This window comes from Cottoperca gobio, chromosome 15 (genome assembly GCF_900634415.1).
Source record: "Cottoperca gobio chromosome 15, fCotGob3.1, whole genome shotgun sequence".
Classification (NCBI taxonomy): Eukaryota; Metazoa; Chordata; class Actinopteri; order Perciformes; family Bovichtidae; genus Cottoperca; species Cottoperca gobio.
Genome location: NC_041369.1, coordinates 11809912 through 11829120, shown reverse-complemented (window position 1 = coordinate 11829120; position 19209 = coordinate 11809912). Strand labels below are relative to the sequence as shown.

The window sequence follows — 19209 nt, the reverse complement described above, 5'->3', positions numbered from 1 at the left end:
TTAAAACAAAATGTTTCATGGAAATGTGTGCAGTTTTAAATGTTTGTCCATTATAATAAATGTAAAACTAATTAACTGAAATACATTACAACCATTGACCAACTAGTGATAAATAATCCTTATATTTAAGACTGTTGTATCAATGAGCTTTTAATCCCTTATGCTAGAGATGGCATCTATAGTGGTAATATCTTATCAAGATAGCCACGGGAAGAAAAACAATCTTCTGCCTTGGATTGTATTCATTTTGTCATTTATTATCCATTATTAAAATGACAACGCAGCATTGATGCCTAATTGATTTCCTTTTACAGTTATGTTAAGGAACTAATCACGCCTACTCCAGCAGGTACTGTCCTAGATCCTCACATCAGATGAAATAACTCCACTCTCATAACACTCTTATTAGCTGCAATGGTGACCTAATTGAAAACGGCCTGTCAGACAGTAAGTGAGCAGAACGAAACTTGACAGATTCACTGTGTGTGTGTGTGTGTGTGTGTGTGTGTGTGTCTGTGCGTTTGTGTGCATGGATGTTTGCTTCCGTCTTGCGTGCCTGTTATAAAGCATGTTGGAAAGATAGGCTGTTTCTTACCATCATAGCAGAAACCGTGAAAACAGGGGCTTGGAGCCGCACTCATCCACATTGATTTCACAGCGGGGGCCAGTGAAGCCGCGGAGACAGTGACAGCGGAAACCCAAAGGGAAATGGTCCTGATTAAACTCCTCCACACACACTGCACCATTCTCGCACGGATTACTGGCCTCACAGGGTAAGAACTTACAATTATGACCTGGAGTGAGGCAAAGAAACACACGTAGGAGAGCCATTCAGCAGACAACAATCTGTAGAAATGCATTGGAACTGCAAGCCTGGGGTTGTTTAAGGGTTATACCACTATTGTATGTTTCCATTAACCCATCCATGCCGTGTGCTAGATTACATGCTGTGTCAACTTACTCATTAAACAGAGGGACAAAAGACCAACGGAAAGACACAGGAAGTCTTAAACTTGTTCCAGTCAAAGTTGATCCAGAGTCACTTTCTACATTATTTTTTAAATCAATTTAAAATCACAGTCACTTTTAGAAATATTTGTTTTGCAAATCTTTCCTGTTTTAAAACAGAACCAAAGTGACACACAAAAATAACCAAGATATTTGCAATTACAGACATTCGTCACAGATATCAATCAATCACTTTAGATGCATGTTAGAACTATACGTCCATGTCAGTGACTGAACACTGGAAATTAAATGGCTGATGATATTACAGTACCTGAAATATCGTTAGCTATATGTTTGAGCTTGTGACGACACAATTATCAAATGAACAGTCTCCCTCCTCAGTTCTGTTTGGCAGTAAAGTTCCATGCTGATTTAAATCAACTCATAAAAAGCACACCTGTGGCTGTGCAGCACTCAACTTCATTACTAATACATTAACTGAATGTTACAATTTGCAATATTAAGATTTTGTGTCACTTTGCTTTAGTATGCTGCTAAAACTGTACAGACAAATTAAAGTGCCAGACATCATTATATTAAGATCATGCATAAATCTGCTGAAGAAAATCACTCTTCTCAAGCACAAATAAGAAAGTTATGAATTAAAAGCAAGGCAAAGAGATCTATATATACACATATTACCTTAGCAAAGCAAGTGCAGAACATTAATCAGCCCAGGCAATGCACGTTAAATTAATTCATAAAAAGATGTGATGTGGCAAAACATACAAGATTTAACGTCACACTATGGCTATGTCCTATACATGAAGAAAACATTGTTATTCAGACATTCTTACAGAAATATCTACAAAAATCAGTAAAACTGGAATTTCCGCCTCACAGTTGTACGACAAGTTGCAGTTTACACTATGTCTGTCCAAAATATCATCACTTAATCATTTTATTCTATGAGAAATTACGAGTAATAATCGAGTTATGGCCAAAACATGTTTTGTGAGATCACAGTGACCTTGAGCTTTGACCAGTTTAATCACTTCATCCTTGAGTCAAAGTGGACGTTTTGCGGCAAATTTGAAGAAAATTCCACCAGGCGGTCCTGAGATATCACGTTATCGAGAATGGGACGCACAGACGGACAACCAGAATACCCCGTCCACGGCAATCAACGGTGCCGAGGCATAAAGATTCATGGTGGAATCAGTTACTTATTTGTAGAGGAATTGCTAAACCCAAATGCATTCTGCACGCTTTAATGAAAAGTATATATAAAGGCACATCTTTGCTTTTGGCTGAGCCAGCAGGTTGTAGTATCCACAGCTGATTAAAGTTCAGTTCTGGCCATGTAAGCGTATTACATAGAAACTTGGTAGAAATATTGAAATTTGGTACTTGTGTTGTATTGTGAATACATCTGACCGTATAACAGCTGGCCAGTCATACAGCACTTACGCAGTGATCAGTGTTTTAATTATAGTTTCATAGTGGAACTTCCTGACCAGACAAAAGCTACTTTCCTCGGGAAAGAAGTGGCAGCAACACAGAATACTTTCAAACTGCTTACTTAGCTGGTCGTTGTATAAGAAGGGAGTGATATTACAGCTCCATGAAGCAATATATTGATATAAACATTTAATGAAATGACTCTCTGTAGTGTTGAATTATTGTTAGACCTGCCAATCTCATTGAGAATCAACAACCCATTCTACAGCTGTTTGCAGGTTTCAGTGCCTTTGAGTCCTGGCAGCTCTCACAAAGTCCCATTTTTTTGTATTATCGCACTTGTACTGTGGCAATCTACCATTTGGAGATACTACTAGACTTGGACAAAGAGTGGGATTGTGTATTAAATCAAAGAAGACAAAGGGTTTCTATTTGCTTTAGATGCTTGTGATTTGCGTGTGATCGAGGAAGATGAATGAGGTGCTGAGAACAAGCTGGTACAAACCAAGGCTTTTGCTTTTGTAGATGTAGATGTAGCTCTGACACAGCACTGAAAGTGATTTGTGCAGATTGTCACCCAAAACTGAGAGATTATTTTAAAGTGATTGGAAAGTAGCTGCACGGCACACACATGGTTATTACCATGCGTGTCTATTACATACTGTGCTTGATCCCAACATTTTAATTGAGACTCTCTCTCTCTCAGAGTATATTCTTCATCTTTGACTATGAAAGGCCCCATCAACGCCTTATAGTAGAAATGGTGTTACATGGGTAATCAACTGTGCCTCATTTCTGCCATACTTTCTAGAGTGCTTTGAATTACAGCTGAAGACTTCCATGTTCATTTTCATCAGAGCTCTGAATCTTTCTCCTTAAACTGTCAGCGTTCTTTGAAAAGCCTTTTTTGTAAATTTCAAGTGTCTTTTTTAGGAGTCATTTCCTCCTGGCCACTAAAGCCTAGATTTGTGGAGTGCTGCCCTGACTGTTGTTGCCAACGGGCTCATTAGATCTGTCAAAAAGGCCCTTGGATTTGGACCTAGGTCCTTCTTGACTGGTTGCTTGGTTTGTTAGGATGACCGCGTCTCGGAGGAATCTGTCTAGATGAAAGTTTTTCACATTTATTAATGATGGAGCCCTTTGTGCTCCCGTGAATTCACACTACTAGAACTTTATCCACTGATAATTCCTTAGACTTCGTGGTAGAGTCTCTTTTCCAACATGCAGTCAAGAGTGGCTCTCTAATAATTGCAAACAGCACGTGTTTGTTGTAAGTCATGCTCAGAAAATTGTAGTCATTACCAACGTGGGACAAAACAAGCTGTGCCAACAAGTAAACATCATTAAAAAGCTAGTCATCATTGATCATTTGTTTATGGAGTAGTGGTGTAGTAACAGCTAAATCCTAAATCTACTTAAACTGATTAAATCCTAATAATTCTTCAATTAAAGTAACTAATTCCTATTAGTATTTATACAAAACTATAATTATGTTGTTGATTTCTTACAGTAAAATATAATCTACAGATGATTAAATTAAATAATATACTACTATTATTGTGTACAAACAGTAAATCCAATGCATACATTTGTGGTAAGAAATAATAAAATGATAAAAATAGAACATTTGGACTTAACTTGCACTGGCCATTATAAAATGTCATTATAAAAACTAGACTGGATACAGACAGTGATCATTCTTTAAATCAGATCTAAACTTGTCCCCATCTTCTCCTAATGTTTAGTCTGAATCTCTTTCCTTTTTTTGGTAAAATCATCCTAACAGCATTTTTACTTCCATTGATATGCAACAATAATGGCGTGCAGTGACGCTAGCTCTATCATCTGACTAAATGATGAAAGGTGTGACAGAAGCATCCACCATAGCTTCCATCTCACTTAATTACTCACGTTTTATTTATCTAAACACAGGTAGCAAATGAAGATGTACAACATTTTGTTGAGACATGTGATGCGAGTTCAGACAGGTGAAAATAATAGTATGTGAAGTTAATTAACGTTGCTTTTTTTGTCCCCATTCCCTCAGCGCTCATTACCTTTAAATGGAGCCGCACATTGGCAGAAGTAATTACCAGGCTGGTCAATGCAAGTGGCTCCATTCTTGCAGGGAGATGAAGCACACTCATCAATGTCAAGATCGCACTCTGTACCTTTGACAAAAAAGAACACAGTTTGATATATATGTGATATTGACGGGTCGCTGGCGTACATGTCTGAACAGTCGATGTTAAAAACACAAAAGACATCACTGCAGCAAGTTAGATTCGAAGAGAAGCTGAGATGACAGCATGCACATGTTGTTCATATTACAGGCTGTTAACATCCCTTTAGAATCAACCACAACCTTTCACCTGGGTATAAATAGAGAATATATGAATATATAAGATAAACAACATCAACCTAAAATAATTGGGATAGGTTTTTTTTTTTGGAAAATTATTTTTTCCTTCGTCGATTCTGAATTTAATACACACGGGATGATGTGAAGCTGAAACTCGTGCTGAAAGCAGCTGAAATACCTGTGAGGGCTCTCTATGGTGCTGCAGCAAGGCATGACACAGCAAAGACCATCCTCACAGCAAGAACTCCATTTCAGATATCATTTCTGAACATTCAAAAAAGTTTTCTTCAAAACATTATTCATAGGGATATTTATTTTTTATTTTTTTAAAAGGAGAGAAAGCAGCTCCTTTGAAATCATACTATTCAGCACTGCAACCAGTTGTATTGTTTGTAGTGCGCTGAATCTGCCTCTCTGTGAATTCTAACCAATTATTACAAAACTGTTCAAAAGCCGTTACTGTGTTTGACTGTTACGGTTGGAAACACATGATCTCTGTTTTAATCCAGAGTCATTATTCATCTTGTACTTTTAACAGTTAGCATCACAGCATCACATGTAGAGGAATAATTATTCTGCGAGACTTCAAAATGTGTGCAAGAATTAAACGACTCTGCTGTCTCTATACTATAAAGAGGAGCTGCTGACGGCTGCTGACTTCACTTTGAAAATGTACTTGTTTTAACACAATGTATGAATACAAATGTGATTGTCTGAATTTGTTGCACGTATTCACTGTACATTACGTTCATGTGAAGACCTACAAAGATACGCCTCCCCCATATACATGAGCTTTCATTCACTAACCTGTAAAGCCAGGCACACACACACATCCATAGCCATGAACAAGGTCGACACAGGTGGCATTGTGCAGGCAGGGTGAGGATATGCACTCGTCTATGTTGACTTCACAGTAGTTCCCTGTAAAGACATGAGTTTTAAAAGATTCAGTGGTCACACATGTCCAAAAAGTGCCATACTGCAGCTTTAATACGTAACATTTATGACTCATGCTCAGTTTTCCACTGTCCCTCAACTTAGTAAAACATAATGTACATTGCATTTGACTTAAAGCCTCCTCGTGTAGAATGTGATTGATGGTTGACACCTTCAATCCCATGGTTTGCAGACAGCTGTCAAAAACATTAAGTCAGCCTGATATTTTGTGTGCGCTTTTTGCAATACGTAGAATAAACAACATTTTTACTGTTATGCTAGCAAAATTAATTTGACACTGATGGTTTTTTTTGGGATATTTAACAAATAAGGGCTTTAAAATACAAGTTTTAACAGCAACACAACTGCACTGTTCCTCAAAAAAAAAAAATCATCTTTCTGTCCAAACAGCACATGTATGTAGTTTATTTTATCTATTTGTATTTTTATATGATACAAAAAGTTGTTCATACAATATATAATATAGATTATTCCCTTGGTGTCTTCTTCTAAATTGTTAACGCTGAAAATACAAATCAGATCAGCTGCACACACACTAAGCCGTGAGAGGAATTTATTTTGTTGCATTATCACTATTTCACACATTTTATGTGTCTGTAAGCCCGGGTAGAGGCTGTTGTGTAGTGTGAAATGCCGAAGGGCGAAGAGGTCTTTGAATACAGCAACATTCTATGTTATTACAGTGTAGCGTTTGTGCTCTTGTAGCACAAAGGTACAAAGAGAGATTGTTTTCTAACCTCATCACTTCCCATGTGGCCTGGATGTGGCCTGAAGGATAGCATGAGTTCATGGTTGAATCTCTGAGGTTATACGAGAGAAGTTGCCAATGCTGATGCTCAATGTAACATTGCCATTTCTCTGAAAGCTTCTGGGAATCATCCAAAGATTAACACAAATCTTAGTTGTATTTATTACAGCAGGTTTGCTCACTTATGTATTTTACAAAACATTATTTGTCTCAGTCTGTTCTCAGATTCTGAACTGCGGACCCTTATAAAAGGAATATTTTAACTTTTCATAATTTAACTCTCAGTGTAAATCCCAAAAACGCCAACATAAAAGTGAGGCGACTACCTACATTTTATTATACGATTTATTTATTGCACTATTAGCAACACAAAGACGCAAATAAGTAGTGACCAGACTATTTAAACAGGTGGATTTGATCTTAAAGTCTATTTGATCACCTTAACCTTTACACCATTAGGCCATTTTTTGCTGAACATATTCATGCACCCTCAGGGATACACCTTTAACTTTAATGACTCCATGACATTTCATCCGTCACCACATGTCTTACCAGGTAAGAACAACTAGGGTCACGCAAAACTAAAATTGGAATAATGTTGCTTACTCAGTCAGCCTCTTGTAGTGGAGCTTTTGAGCGCTAGTTTTGTTAATCAAGGGATACGCAGCTGGAAATTCTACTTTTACTTTTAAGAAAATCTGTATTTCTTTGCAGAAAGAAGCCATAGACTGTATATAAAGATATATACAGTCTACAATAGAGACATTCTACTACTACATACTCAATATATTCTTTTTTTGTTTAGGTGCTCAATAAAGTTTTCTCTAGAACCAACCGTATCATGGATGTAATTATTTATGATTTGAACTTGTTTATTTTAAAGTACTTGCACAAGTAAGCAGATCACCTGCCACACACTATGAGCAGAGACTGCGGAGAGTCGTTTCCCTCTTCACATAAACAAATATTGCCCTGATGGGATTTCTGTGGCTCCTCAGTAACCACTTCAATACAAGGTTTCCATTATTGAGAGGCATCAAGGTTAAATGGAATGTAATCAAAATATTATTTGTTTCCATGAATCTTTGAAAATTGACAGCCAGAATGTAGTTTATATTTCCATTCACACAATGCATTTATAGTACCGCCTGTAGTTTAAGGAGAATTGGAACAAGAGCTGATAATAAAACATTTAGAAAATCCAGTGAAACTCCTCCAATCCAGCCCCAAGCATGAGAAGGTGTAGTACTTTAATATCATTTCCACAGTTCAGCAGTGAGCAGAGCACTTGCCCCTTTGATTTGTTCAAAGCCACCCGTGTTCCAAATCAAACCAATCTCACCGTTTAATGAATATATCAGTAGGTACATTTAAAAGATTTATATCGGGAGTGAAGTTAAAAGTTCAACATCACATTTACCAACAATGTGTTTATCAGAAAGATGTTCTGTTTGGCACGGGAAAGTGATGTTATACAATATCTTACATACAGCCTTTGATTGGCTTTGAAAAAGCTCAACACTTGGCCAAGCAGACTGCAAAATACGCGTTGTATTACACGGACACATACCGTGATAGCATTTATAATATATATATATATATATTTGATTAAACATACCATACCAGTGCACCGATACATGTTACATCTTGTTGGGATGATTTTTAATTAGTACAACTCTTGTTATGCTATCCAAATATGTAATTTCTGGATGAAGAATAATTGTTTTTCTATAATTAGTTTAAAGTTGATTCAATAAAAATATAAAAAAGTTTTCAAATTAATTCAAGCTTCACTCACTTTCCATCCTTAAGTGTTATATTTAGGATCCATGCTGATCACTTACAGGGTTAAGGCACCAACACTGAATTGACTGAATTTGAAGTTCTGTTTCCAAAATTAGACTAAATTACATTAATAATAACTATATTCTCTCTTAACTTTGATTCCCATATCCATGTCTATAAGCACACCTGGTATGCAAAGTTGTGCTGAAGTTGCCTCCCTCTCATCACTTGTCACATACAAGTTAGAGCAGTATTGTGCAAACGCAACCAGTAATGATATGACGCATATAAAATACCTGTAATTCCAAGAGGACACTGGCAGCTGAAAGAGTTGAGATCATCAATGCAGGAGCCTCCATTTAGACAGGGCTGGCTGAGACATTCATTCACTTCAATCTCGCAGTTATTTCCTTAGAAAGTATGAAAGACGCACACCATATACATATTGCACAACATTGCTTCTCTGTATAGCCTCACAAAGTTTCAGATAGCTTTCACTTACCAATAAATCCAGGTGCACAGAAGCAATTGTAGCCATAGAGAGCATCTTTACAAACACTCAGGGCTCCACACGGCTTTTCTTCACAATCGTCAATGTTTACCTCACAAAATTGGCCTGTTAGCCCTATAGAGAGAAGAGGACACATTATATACGATTTCTTTTTCTTTCTAGTAGTGATCAATATGGTGGTTAGTCGTTGTTGATAATAATTATTAAAGAGCAAAATAACTCTTGGATTATTGCATTTTCTTCCGGTCTTTCTTTTACTTCTAAAGACAAAAATTTAATTGCTGCAGCAACAGTAACTATGCAGCAATGTGCTTTCACTTTGGCTCGTGTTAATGTTTGGGGTAAAGTAGCAATATACCCACAAAGGCGGGAGTGAAGAAGACTGCTAGCTAGCAAAGATTTTAAGATATTAAAACAAATGATTCTGTAAACATTTTCTGAGGAAGTAAATATGTTGAATTCATTTTTATAAGAAAAACTTAATGTCAACATAACTTTGTTTACAAGGAACATCCAAGGTGTAACCTTTAATCACACTGTAATACAAAGGCGGAACTGACATTAACTTGGTAATTGTAATGCTCAGACTAATGTGTTGTGACTTTATAAATCAAAGTATAAATAACTGATCTATAGCTTTGCCTTTTCCAGTAATGACGAGCCACTTTGTATTTTTTGTGATGGCCGCTGAACACTTAATGTTCACTTCTTGTAAACTGAGGAAATTAGTAACACAGTGGTAGTTATCTGCAACTTATATTAAGCAATAATAATTGAAATGATCCCATTTTTAAATGTGTACCCACTAATTAGCAATTATTTACTATATACGACACTTTATTATTTATTTATACTCTATTATTATCTTAATTACCTGTACTTAGCAATTACCTGTGAATTACTGCAGAGAAATATAATAACAGTAACAACTGATACAATCCAATTATTACCTCATAAATAACAGGTACAAGTAACATGCTATCTAATCATAGTAGATTTCCTTTGATAGTAAATAATTCCTTTGATAAAGTAGCAGTAGACGACTTTTGGATCCTAAGTGGGAAAACATACATTCCAAGCATCCTCGCCGCTTTGAAGTCAGCTCACAGCCTGATGAACTGAGCCCTGACGTACGCATTTCACAAGGCTGTTACGTGTTGTTGCTTAAGGCCAAAGAGATTAGACTCCCACAGTGAAGGAGACTGAACAAGAGAAAGCATCAAACCGGGATTGTGTCTGCTATATACATGATTCATTCAGAGGAATTTCCTCCATTTGAGACAAGCTGTTGCAGGATGGTGCACCTACCTGGTAAACAATCACACTTGAACCCTCTTGATAGATCCACACACGCTGAACCATGTTGACACAGGCCATCAACACAGTGGTTTATAGGTATGTTGCAGTGCGGCCCAGAGTGCCCGTTTTGACACACACATCTATAAGTATTTGCCAGCTCTTCACAGAAGAGAGTGCCCTTAGGGTCGCAAGGATTTGACACACATTGGTTCACAGATGAGGAGCACTCATTGCCCTGGTATCCTGCAAGAGGTGGGATCAAAGTAGTGATTGATGTTGGGTGCTATGTACAGTATCCTCCCCACTTCCCACGTCTGGCAAACATCATGGATTGTGATTTCCCTTAATGCTGTCATTGCCAGTGTTTTCTCTCCCTGCCGATTTACATGTTATATTCAGCCAGAGGCTAAAGCACGAAAACCAAGGAGGGATTTCAGCAACAGTACACAACCTAGAGAAGAACAAAACAGATGTGTGGCTCACCAATTGTAACTAATTTGTGGTTTTGTAAATGTGCTTTTTAATGATATTCACTTAGGAGGTAAAAAGCTGTGTTGGTGATACCAAAGTAATCAACAACACTAATACGTTTCCACATGCATTAAGGGCTGAATTTAAAAAGGAAGGGATTAATGTAGAATAAAGCAAGAAGAGCACATGACACACTGTTGTTATAATAATTATAAAGTATTATTTTTACTCGGCACGTCTACATTCTTAGATGGAATTACTGTCGTATTGACTAAAGAACAAATGTCTATATGTCAAATCAGAAATAGAGTTTAAGAAATGTATTACCAATTGATTGTATAAATGTGTTTTAATACCTGGAGGGCAAATGCATTGGAATTTCCCAGCTGAGTTGTAGAAGCAGGTTTCTCCATTTCTGCACGACTCAACATCTGATGCGCACACTGAGACAAATGTGGAGCAATTCTTACCTGGAAGTAAATAAAGATTGTTAATTGAGTGCTTTAGAAATAAACCCACGTTAAGAACGTATCTCAATACCCCGTCCTACAAATGAGTTTGACCGCAGAGAGTGACAACCATTAATGTAATGAACCAGCGTGACGCAATGTATGCGTGTGTTCGGTAATAAAGCCGGTAGGGTTGATATTCCAAAATAACTGCCACATCTTTGAGCTCTTGCAGTTTCTTACCACAGCCAAAGGCACACACAATTAAATCACTCTAGTTGTCTTCCTGTTTATAGTGTCACAGCACAAACGTATAAATAAAACTCCATTGCTACTACGATGGATACCATGAACCTTTTATTTACACAATTTTTGTAACCAATATATCATCTTTGGTTAATACTTTATACTTTATTCAGTTTCTACAGAAGGAGAAACAAAGACGTGTGTATACTCAATCAGCTGCAGTCATTCTGAAATCTCTGAATGAGCTCTTACATTAAACAATGGTGCCGCTTTGATGGTTATCACTACTGAAGAGTCATCAATCTGCACTATATTCATTAAAGTCTAAAATATGAAAATGATGACACAGATAACTCACCAGCAAAGCCCGAAGGACAGATGCACTCATAGTCTGCCACCAGGTCAATACACGTGGAGTTATTGGCGCAGTATCCATAGACACATTCATCATAGTTGATTTCACAGTTAAACCCTCCAAACCCTGGTATGAAGAGAGAAAGACACATTTCATCAGTAAACACCTGACACAAAAAGATACTAATTAGTATCAAATTGCAACCAAAAGCAATTCCTCGCTTTTGTGAAATTTCACATGACTTTTCACTGCGAGCTCGTCAAAGGGTGAACGAGTACATGATAAGGAGAGTCGCCCGCACCACAGTGTGCATTGGAGGAAATAAATGACACTTTGTGATAAAGTGTGTGACGTTTTTTTTTTTCATGCCGATTCATTCTAAGTTACATCAGCAGACATGATATTTCTTTAAAATAAAAGGTTAAAGTCATGAAGTAAAAGTGAGTGCTGCCAATTTCTGACATTTTAGTCCCCCATAAATATATTCCACCGCATGGTCACGCTACAAAATGACTATCATTAGCACTGTCACACACTGCAGCTACAGGAGGCCCATGACTAATGCCTGGCTATCAGCACCATCGGTGCAGGTCAAATCCTCATCATTTCTCAAACTGACCATGGAACCAATTTCCACCTCTCTCCATGTCATAAAATTTCACAATTATCCTGACTTCATTAAAAATGCATAACAGGCATCACCCGCAATCAAGCTTTAATCAGAGGTATGTCTCACAGGTAAGATGTCAACTGGACCAAGAAATGATTAGGAAAACTCGTCAAGATTTATTCCTTCTTACTCTAATGATGTGAGCGACAATTTCTGATGGAATGATTTTATGTGACCGGAGAAATTAAAGCAAATATTTGTTAACCTTATGTGTATTGAACTGAAAGCTGGAAGAAATGTGAATAAAGCAATAAACATCATGTGCTGAAAAAGAAACGCAGTACAGGTTTTCATTCCAAGCAAACACTACAACTACTGACTAGTTCCTGCTCTTTGGCACAAGGTCTGCTTATCAAAATTCCCTGTTGTTCTGCTAACTCTCAACCCTCTATGGCACCTGGCTGTACAGGTGTTGAGATAAACTTCTTGTTGTTGTCACATTAAGGGGGAAAAGAAGATAAGGACCAAGAATCTCTTCCGGTTGTGTAAAAATGGTTGAATCCTTATACATTCCCCAATTGAATGAAAGTAGTCACCTAGTCTTCTTTTCAGGACATACTGCACCAAACTCAATCTGCAGACAAGAAATCGTCCTCTTCAATGTGCAAGAAGTTATCTCTTTGGTTGGTAGTAATAACTTGTTAATGTTGAATGTCGTGATTTCTGATTGTTCAGATATATTGAGGAGATTATTTTATCAGGGGAATCTAAAGAGTGACGTTTCAAATCCATTTTCTGCATTAATGAGTTCTTGAGTTGATAATGATAAAGTAATTGATTCGAGGAAGGTCACATTTATATTGTAATTGATGAAGATTAGAAACCTAGTCCATTATCATAAAGATAAAGGCCCTGTCACACATATCCGTATGACAGAAACGTATGCCGGCGCATACGTTTCTGTCATACGGATATGTGTGACGGGGCCTTGAGAGGCAAGACATTCCTTTTGATTCCAAAAAAAATAAAATGGATACTAACAGACTCTTTACTTTCTTAAACCATCCAACTGTAGACTGGAGTCATTGGGACAAAGCAGGCTACCCTGATCATTTTTACCGTAAATATTGGTCCAATCAGAGAAATGGAAATTGGTACCAGTGGTCAAAATCAGAAAATAAACTGCAATGTGACGACGTTTGAACATTTTATTCAGTTCATCTGGGATTTATATGCCTACTGTAGTTACTAAAAGTGAAATGAGCTGTGGCCACATTTTCTTCCTGGATCTATAAGATGTTTTTTTCTTTGTATGGTCGTTGAACATCAGGAAGACCTGTTTGTAGATTTGACCTGAAGTCGTTTCATCTCCGTTTGTGCATTTATCCAGAGGAATAAGAAAGCATCAGTGTAAAAGCGTTTCTGAATTGCTTTTTCATTTAAGCCAGGGTAAAAACTCCAGGACAGAAACTGGTTGGTGGCCCACTTAAATAGCAACAATAGTCTGTATTAGCCACGTAATTGCATCGTCTGGACTATTGGGGGGTCTAATTGCATTTCAACTTACCCTCTGAGCAGAAGCACTGATGCAGGTCAATGCCGTTCACACAAATACCACCGTTCTGGCAGGGCTTTGACTCGCACTCATTGAGATTTACTTCACATAATGACCCTCCAAACCCTGCAGCATATGTAAAAAACAACAAAAAACAACACAGTTATTGGAATCCTTTTTGCCTGGTTTCACTCCTCAGCCAATTAGGATCAGCATGACTTTGTTTTCGCAAACAAAAGGTGGTTTTCAAAGCTTGTATTGATTCAGAGAGCTTGCCGGGCACATGAAGACTCAGCTCACTGGATCGTTTAATCATGTTTAATAAGAGCCTGTCATTGCCCTTCTGATTCATTGCATTAAACAAGCCCAATCCAGTGATTTTTAAGATCAAAATCAATCCATACACAAAGGGAACAACATGAAACGAATGACATGCATCAGTGCACATGTGTAAATGTACCAGCGTGCGCGCACGCACACACACACACACACACACACACACACACACACACACACACACACACACACACACACACACACACACACAGGCCATTAAAGAGGAGAGAAACATGGTCAGCGTTTAAGGCACATTATCTCTGGTGCTACACAGGCTGTTCATGGGTTAACCTCACATTTATCTACCATAGAGTATTTGTTTTGTGTTTGCAATGTTTCACAGTCAGCGAAGGACTAAACAGAGCATGAGGGTCCTAAGCTGCTCTTCACAATTACGAATGTGGGAAAGAAATTAATATAAAAAAACAACAGGAACGAGAATAAGCAGTTTTCCCTTTAAAACAATACTGCAGGGCTATAGAAAAACAAGAGCAACAACCAAACAAAAACAGCTGCTGCATTGCGAAAAAATGCGCTATGACAGAATCTGTCTCATGCCAAGCGGGGCTTTTGATGAAACAACAGCTTATGGAGCTAAAATAATTTAATGGCAACAATATAAAGACAAGGCTTGCACTGCAAAGTTGTTGCTTTGAAATAGATGCTAATGTAAAACAAAAAGATACTTCTGTCAAAAAACAGTTTTATTGCTGTAAAAACACAAAGACTGCTCTTCAGGAGAGTTTAATAACTTAGAAATCTGGAAAGAACTTCCCAAGCAACCTTCATAACAAGCCAGTTTCAAGGATATGATATAGTGTGAGGACTAAATACTGGTAGGTCAAAGAAGTTGACAGCGTGGGATACACAGTATAGCAAGGGAGGGTATGAGTAACATGTTTTGCAACACATTAGGTTGGCAAGCATGAGATCATATGGATGCCAAGACTGCCGACCTGAAACATCTAGACACGACAGCATCTCGCAGTTTACCCTTGAGAAGTGATCTGGGGAGAGCAGCTCGCCGCAGGTTGCTTTCATTTACATAAGAAATCACTCACAATCCTTCACTTTGACATTTGCCGAGCATAAGTGCAACAGGAGTAATGAAGTTAGGGTTATTGATTGGGTTGCATGAACTTCTATGCAATAGCCATTCATTTGTAAAAAATAAATAAATAAAGAGATAGAGCTGGTGTGAAGCGGTGTCGACTGAATTATGATTGGGTTGGCAGGAAAAAAAATGTTTTCATTTCAAATACCATAACCGTATCCAGAATAGGCTGCATGATTTCTGGTGCATGTACACCCAGCACGGCACTCTGTCCCTTACTGCACATATATCCTTGACTTGCAAGAGTCTGAAGCCTGATTACCCCTGGCAAGCCTCAGAGTATCTAAGAGGTCAAGCCTCTTCTTCTTACTCCTGTGTTATCCCTGTCACTGCTGGCAGCTACTGCTGCGATAACACTGTCATCCTCGTGGAGGGGAATCAGCGGGACTTGACTGACACACAAATGAAATTGTTATTTTCTGCAGGAGCTGTCAAATTAATCAGCGTAAATCATCGTAGGATTTTCAGATGGTTATGAAGGTGTAAAACAACGTTATGCACCAGTTTTGGGATCTTTTTTTCTTTTTATGCACGGTCTATTAAGAGAACTTAATGCACAGCAAGCAGCACAAGAGGACTCTTACTGTATGCGGTAAAACTAAAAAAGGGATTTTACTTTTTCATCCACAATGACCTTGAAGCCTGAGAAAACGCACAACTTGTCCACCTCTTAACATACCTGCAAGACAAAGAAAAGCAGCCGTTAAAGGTCTTGCTCACCTCTTTTGCATGTGCAAGAGACATTTAGTCCATCCTTGGTCTCGGTGCATATTAATGTATGCTCACTGCACAATCCAAATGAGCAAAGGTCAATATCCACAGAGCAGTCTTTCCCCTTGAACCCTGCAAAGAAAATGGAGTTAACAATAAAGAAGGACATTTAGTCAAACCTTGGGGGGAAAGCAATAAGTTCTGAATTCATAAAACAACAATTACACACATTATGCAACATGTTTATGAGGCTGTATGTTTTATTAGGTAGACACCTTTTCTTTAGCGGATTAATGGGGGTATTGATTTTTCCTCTTGCAATCTACCTGCTATGCAGTATGCTAATTGCGTGAATCATTGACAGAGACCCACCATACCAAACTGATCTATATCACATGTATCTGCCCCACCAAATGCACGCCTGAATGTCACTGATAGATACCCATGTCAATACCTATTGTTGTAAATAAAGCACAGGCAGATGGTGTGACCGATACTCATTACATGTGTTTGTACAATTAAAGATGACTTAAAGGGAGAGGACTAAAATAGATTACTGTGTTTTCTTTTCACTGACATTAGGTAATGTGGGTAAAAAAATAAACAAGTGCATTTAATTAAGGCGAATGGATTCACAGAATATAACATATTTAAACTTGAAAAAGAAATGTACATGAATGTAGGCTCTCTAGATAAATATAACACAATATGTTCACCCCTTGTTAGGAACCATGTCCTGAAGATAACAGATGGAATAGTTAACGATTCAAAGTGTAGTATAAACAGTAAGGTAGCACATTAATGACCAGTAGAAACTAGCACCCCTATTTAATTTGTTATCTTAAATTAATTAGATCTCTATTAGTTTTTGGTTGGTTGCGTCAGCTGCTGTTGCTTATCAGCTAGTTCGTTTGCTTGTGTTTTGACAGATTGAAAGAGTTATTAACGGCAAAATGTTCTAAATGTCACACTAACCCTAAACCTCTTTAAACCACACGCCTCTAAAATTAAAGAATGTACTCGCATCTCTGTCGCATTAATCTGTGTGCATTCTGTCTGCAAAGTAAGTCTCACTAACTGGCAAACATCACCTTCTAATGCAAATCCCTTTTATCAAATCCTGAATATAGCCACAGGACAGCAGCTGTATTAGATTACGTGCTTCCTGTTGTAAGCAGTCTGCACGTTCTCGACATTGTAACCTGTTTTAGGACTGGAGCCGCGTACTTTACATCAACACATCTATCTGGATGTTTGATGACCTTCCAACTACCCTTTTCTCATCATATTATATATTGCCTGGACTAGTTAATGGACAGCTATTGCCTCCAACAGAGTGTTTCAGAAGTGTTTAATAACCAATTGTGCATGCTATTCACTCTGAGGTTAATGTTGCATGAAGGAATGTCACATTTACAGTGTCACCATCTCCAAATGGGACTCCCTGTTCTACCTCACAACGACTAGAGGCTCAGCCCAATTCTGCTGCAGAAACAAAGGCCGAAAGTGAAACTCTGTTTTTTTTTTTTTTACTTTATCTCAAAATGTGCAGTAGTAACAAGATATACTGTGATGCATTGCTGAATACATTAAAGCCAAGTCCTTATGTACCCATGCTCAGTGGTTAATGATAACAGCCATGGGTCATAACTATTCCTTGGCTCGGAGAACTGCCACACATCAGCACATTTAGTTATCTCTCATCACCAACGTTATGGTTGCTTCACTGAGCTGAAAAACTGAAAACCATGTTCTCGGATAGAAATCACCAAATTCAGTACTTACTTCTAAGTAAGGTTAATAAATAAAATGGGACTAATGGTTATGTATGATTATGAAACCTGGATTTAGCTTGTGTTGTTCATTACTTCAAACTAGTTTCTGGCCTTCATTGGTCCGTGTGTAAGTTAGCAGGGTAAATACAGAATTCAGAATTCAATAACATTTAGTGTAAAGTCATGTGATAAGCCAAATAAAGAGATTAGTTTTCAGTTCTGGTTGAAATATAATAATGCAACCATGCTTTCATATTTAAAGCACCACCGCAATACAACAAAAGAAATCCCATGTGACAATGTTATACAAAATCAATTTTCCTGGTATTGGCTCTAAACCTCTTGTACCTGTAGACTTAAATAAAATGTCATAATTACTGAATGTGTTCTGAAGTTGTAACCGAGTTTAGATGACATGCACGTTGATAGATTTGGTTGTGGTCTCCAAAACACATGGCTGCCATCCACTAATTAGCACGATTGCCAATCACCACAGTATGTGTGTCTGATGCGGATCCAGGTGCAGATTAAACATTTGTCTTTGATGTCACCAAAACAACAAATTTAGAGGATTGCGCAACCTTGGCAGAAGTATCCCTGAGAGCTTTCTAGTTAATTTCAAGTCAGAATAATACAATAAAAATGCTGCAACAATTAAAGTACATTGGACAACACAGACATACTGTATTGTAGTTGCAAACAGGAAACTGTGGCAGGAATGGGTCAGAATGCAGGATTGGATAATAGTAATAGTCAGATTTGTATTCTTTCTGTGTGTTTTTGTAGGTAGAAGCAAGCAAACCTGACAGACCATTTTTCTAATTGAATTTCTGAAAAGATAAAGTTAAAAACACCCGTCTATAAATCTTTCAATGAAATCAAAGCAGTAATGGAAGCTTTACTGACACATTCGTGTTCTGTTTTTGCCCAAATCTAATTTGAGCAAAGGGCAGACAAACTAATAAGAGCAGATTATTTACAGTGATGCATTTGCCTTGTCCATAATGTCATAAAAACACACCATGTAACAGGTGCTGCACATGTTTCAAGGCAGTAAATGTTTTAATGACTTCACCCATATTTCCGTTGATTTACTGTACCGTAAAAATACGTAGAGTCATATTTGGCAGGAAGGAAAGACAAGATTCACAATGAAAAACAAACAGCAGAGATATTGTTTCACTACATCACATTCAAACAATTTAAGTTTGAACATAGACTTTCAAAATAATACACATGGAAAAGATATACAGTATAACCCGTGCAGTTCTTCTGTGGAATATATTGAGAACATAGTTTAGCAAAAACAGACCCACTGCCCTGTGCCAGAGTGTATTTTGTGTCCAATCCACACCTATGTTTTGTGGATTTTATTTGTCAAATATTTGCCTGCTCCGTGTATTGTGGCTGTTTACTAATGAATGTGACATTGGACTGTGGCATTCCGACTTGTGCAATCAAGTAGTGATTAAGTATTTTATTACCAGAGGGCAGAGTAAAATCAGCCTCACACTGA

At 37.7% G+C, this 19209-nt stretch overlaps 1 protein-coding gene across 1 annotated transcript in view; it reads right to left on the bottom strand.

Moving 5' to 3' along the window:
- eys (eyes shut homolog) overlaps positions 1 to 19209 on the bottom strand; it is a 150420-nt gene that overhangs the window by 94106 nt on the left and 37105 nt on the right. Inside the window, 11 exon segments of the mRNA XM_029449390.1 lie at positions 596 to 626; positions 628 to 794; positions 4467 to 4580; positions 5579 to 5692; positions 8558 to 8671; positions 8764 to 8886; positions 10081 to 10314; positions 10899 to 11012; positions 11596 to 11718; positions 13770 to 13883; positions 15928 to 16050. Of these exon segments, the coding sequence (XP_029305250.1) occupies positions 596 to 626; positions 628 to 794; positions 4467 to 4580; positions 5579 to 5692; positions 8558 to 8671; positions 8764 to 8886; positions 10081 to 10314; positions 10899 to 11012; positions 11596 to 11718; positions 13770 to 13883; positions 15928 to 16050 (1371 nt within the window).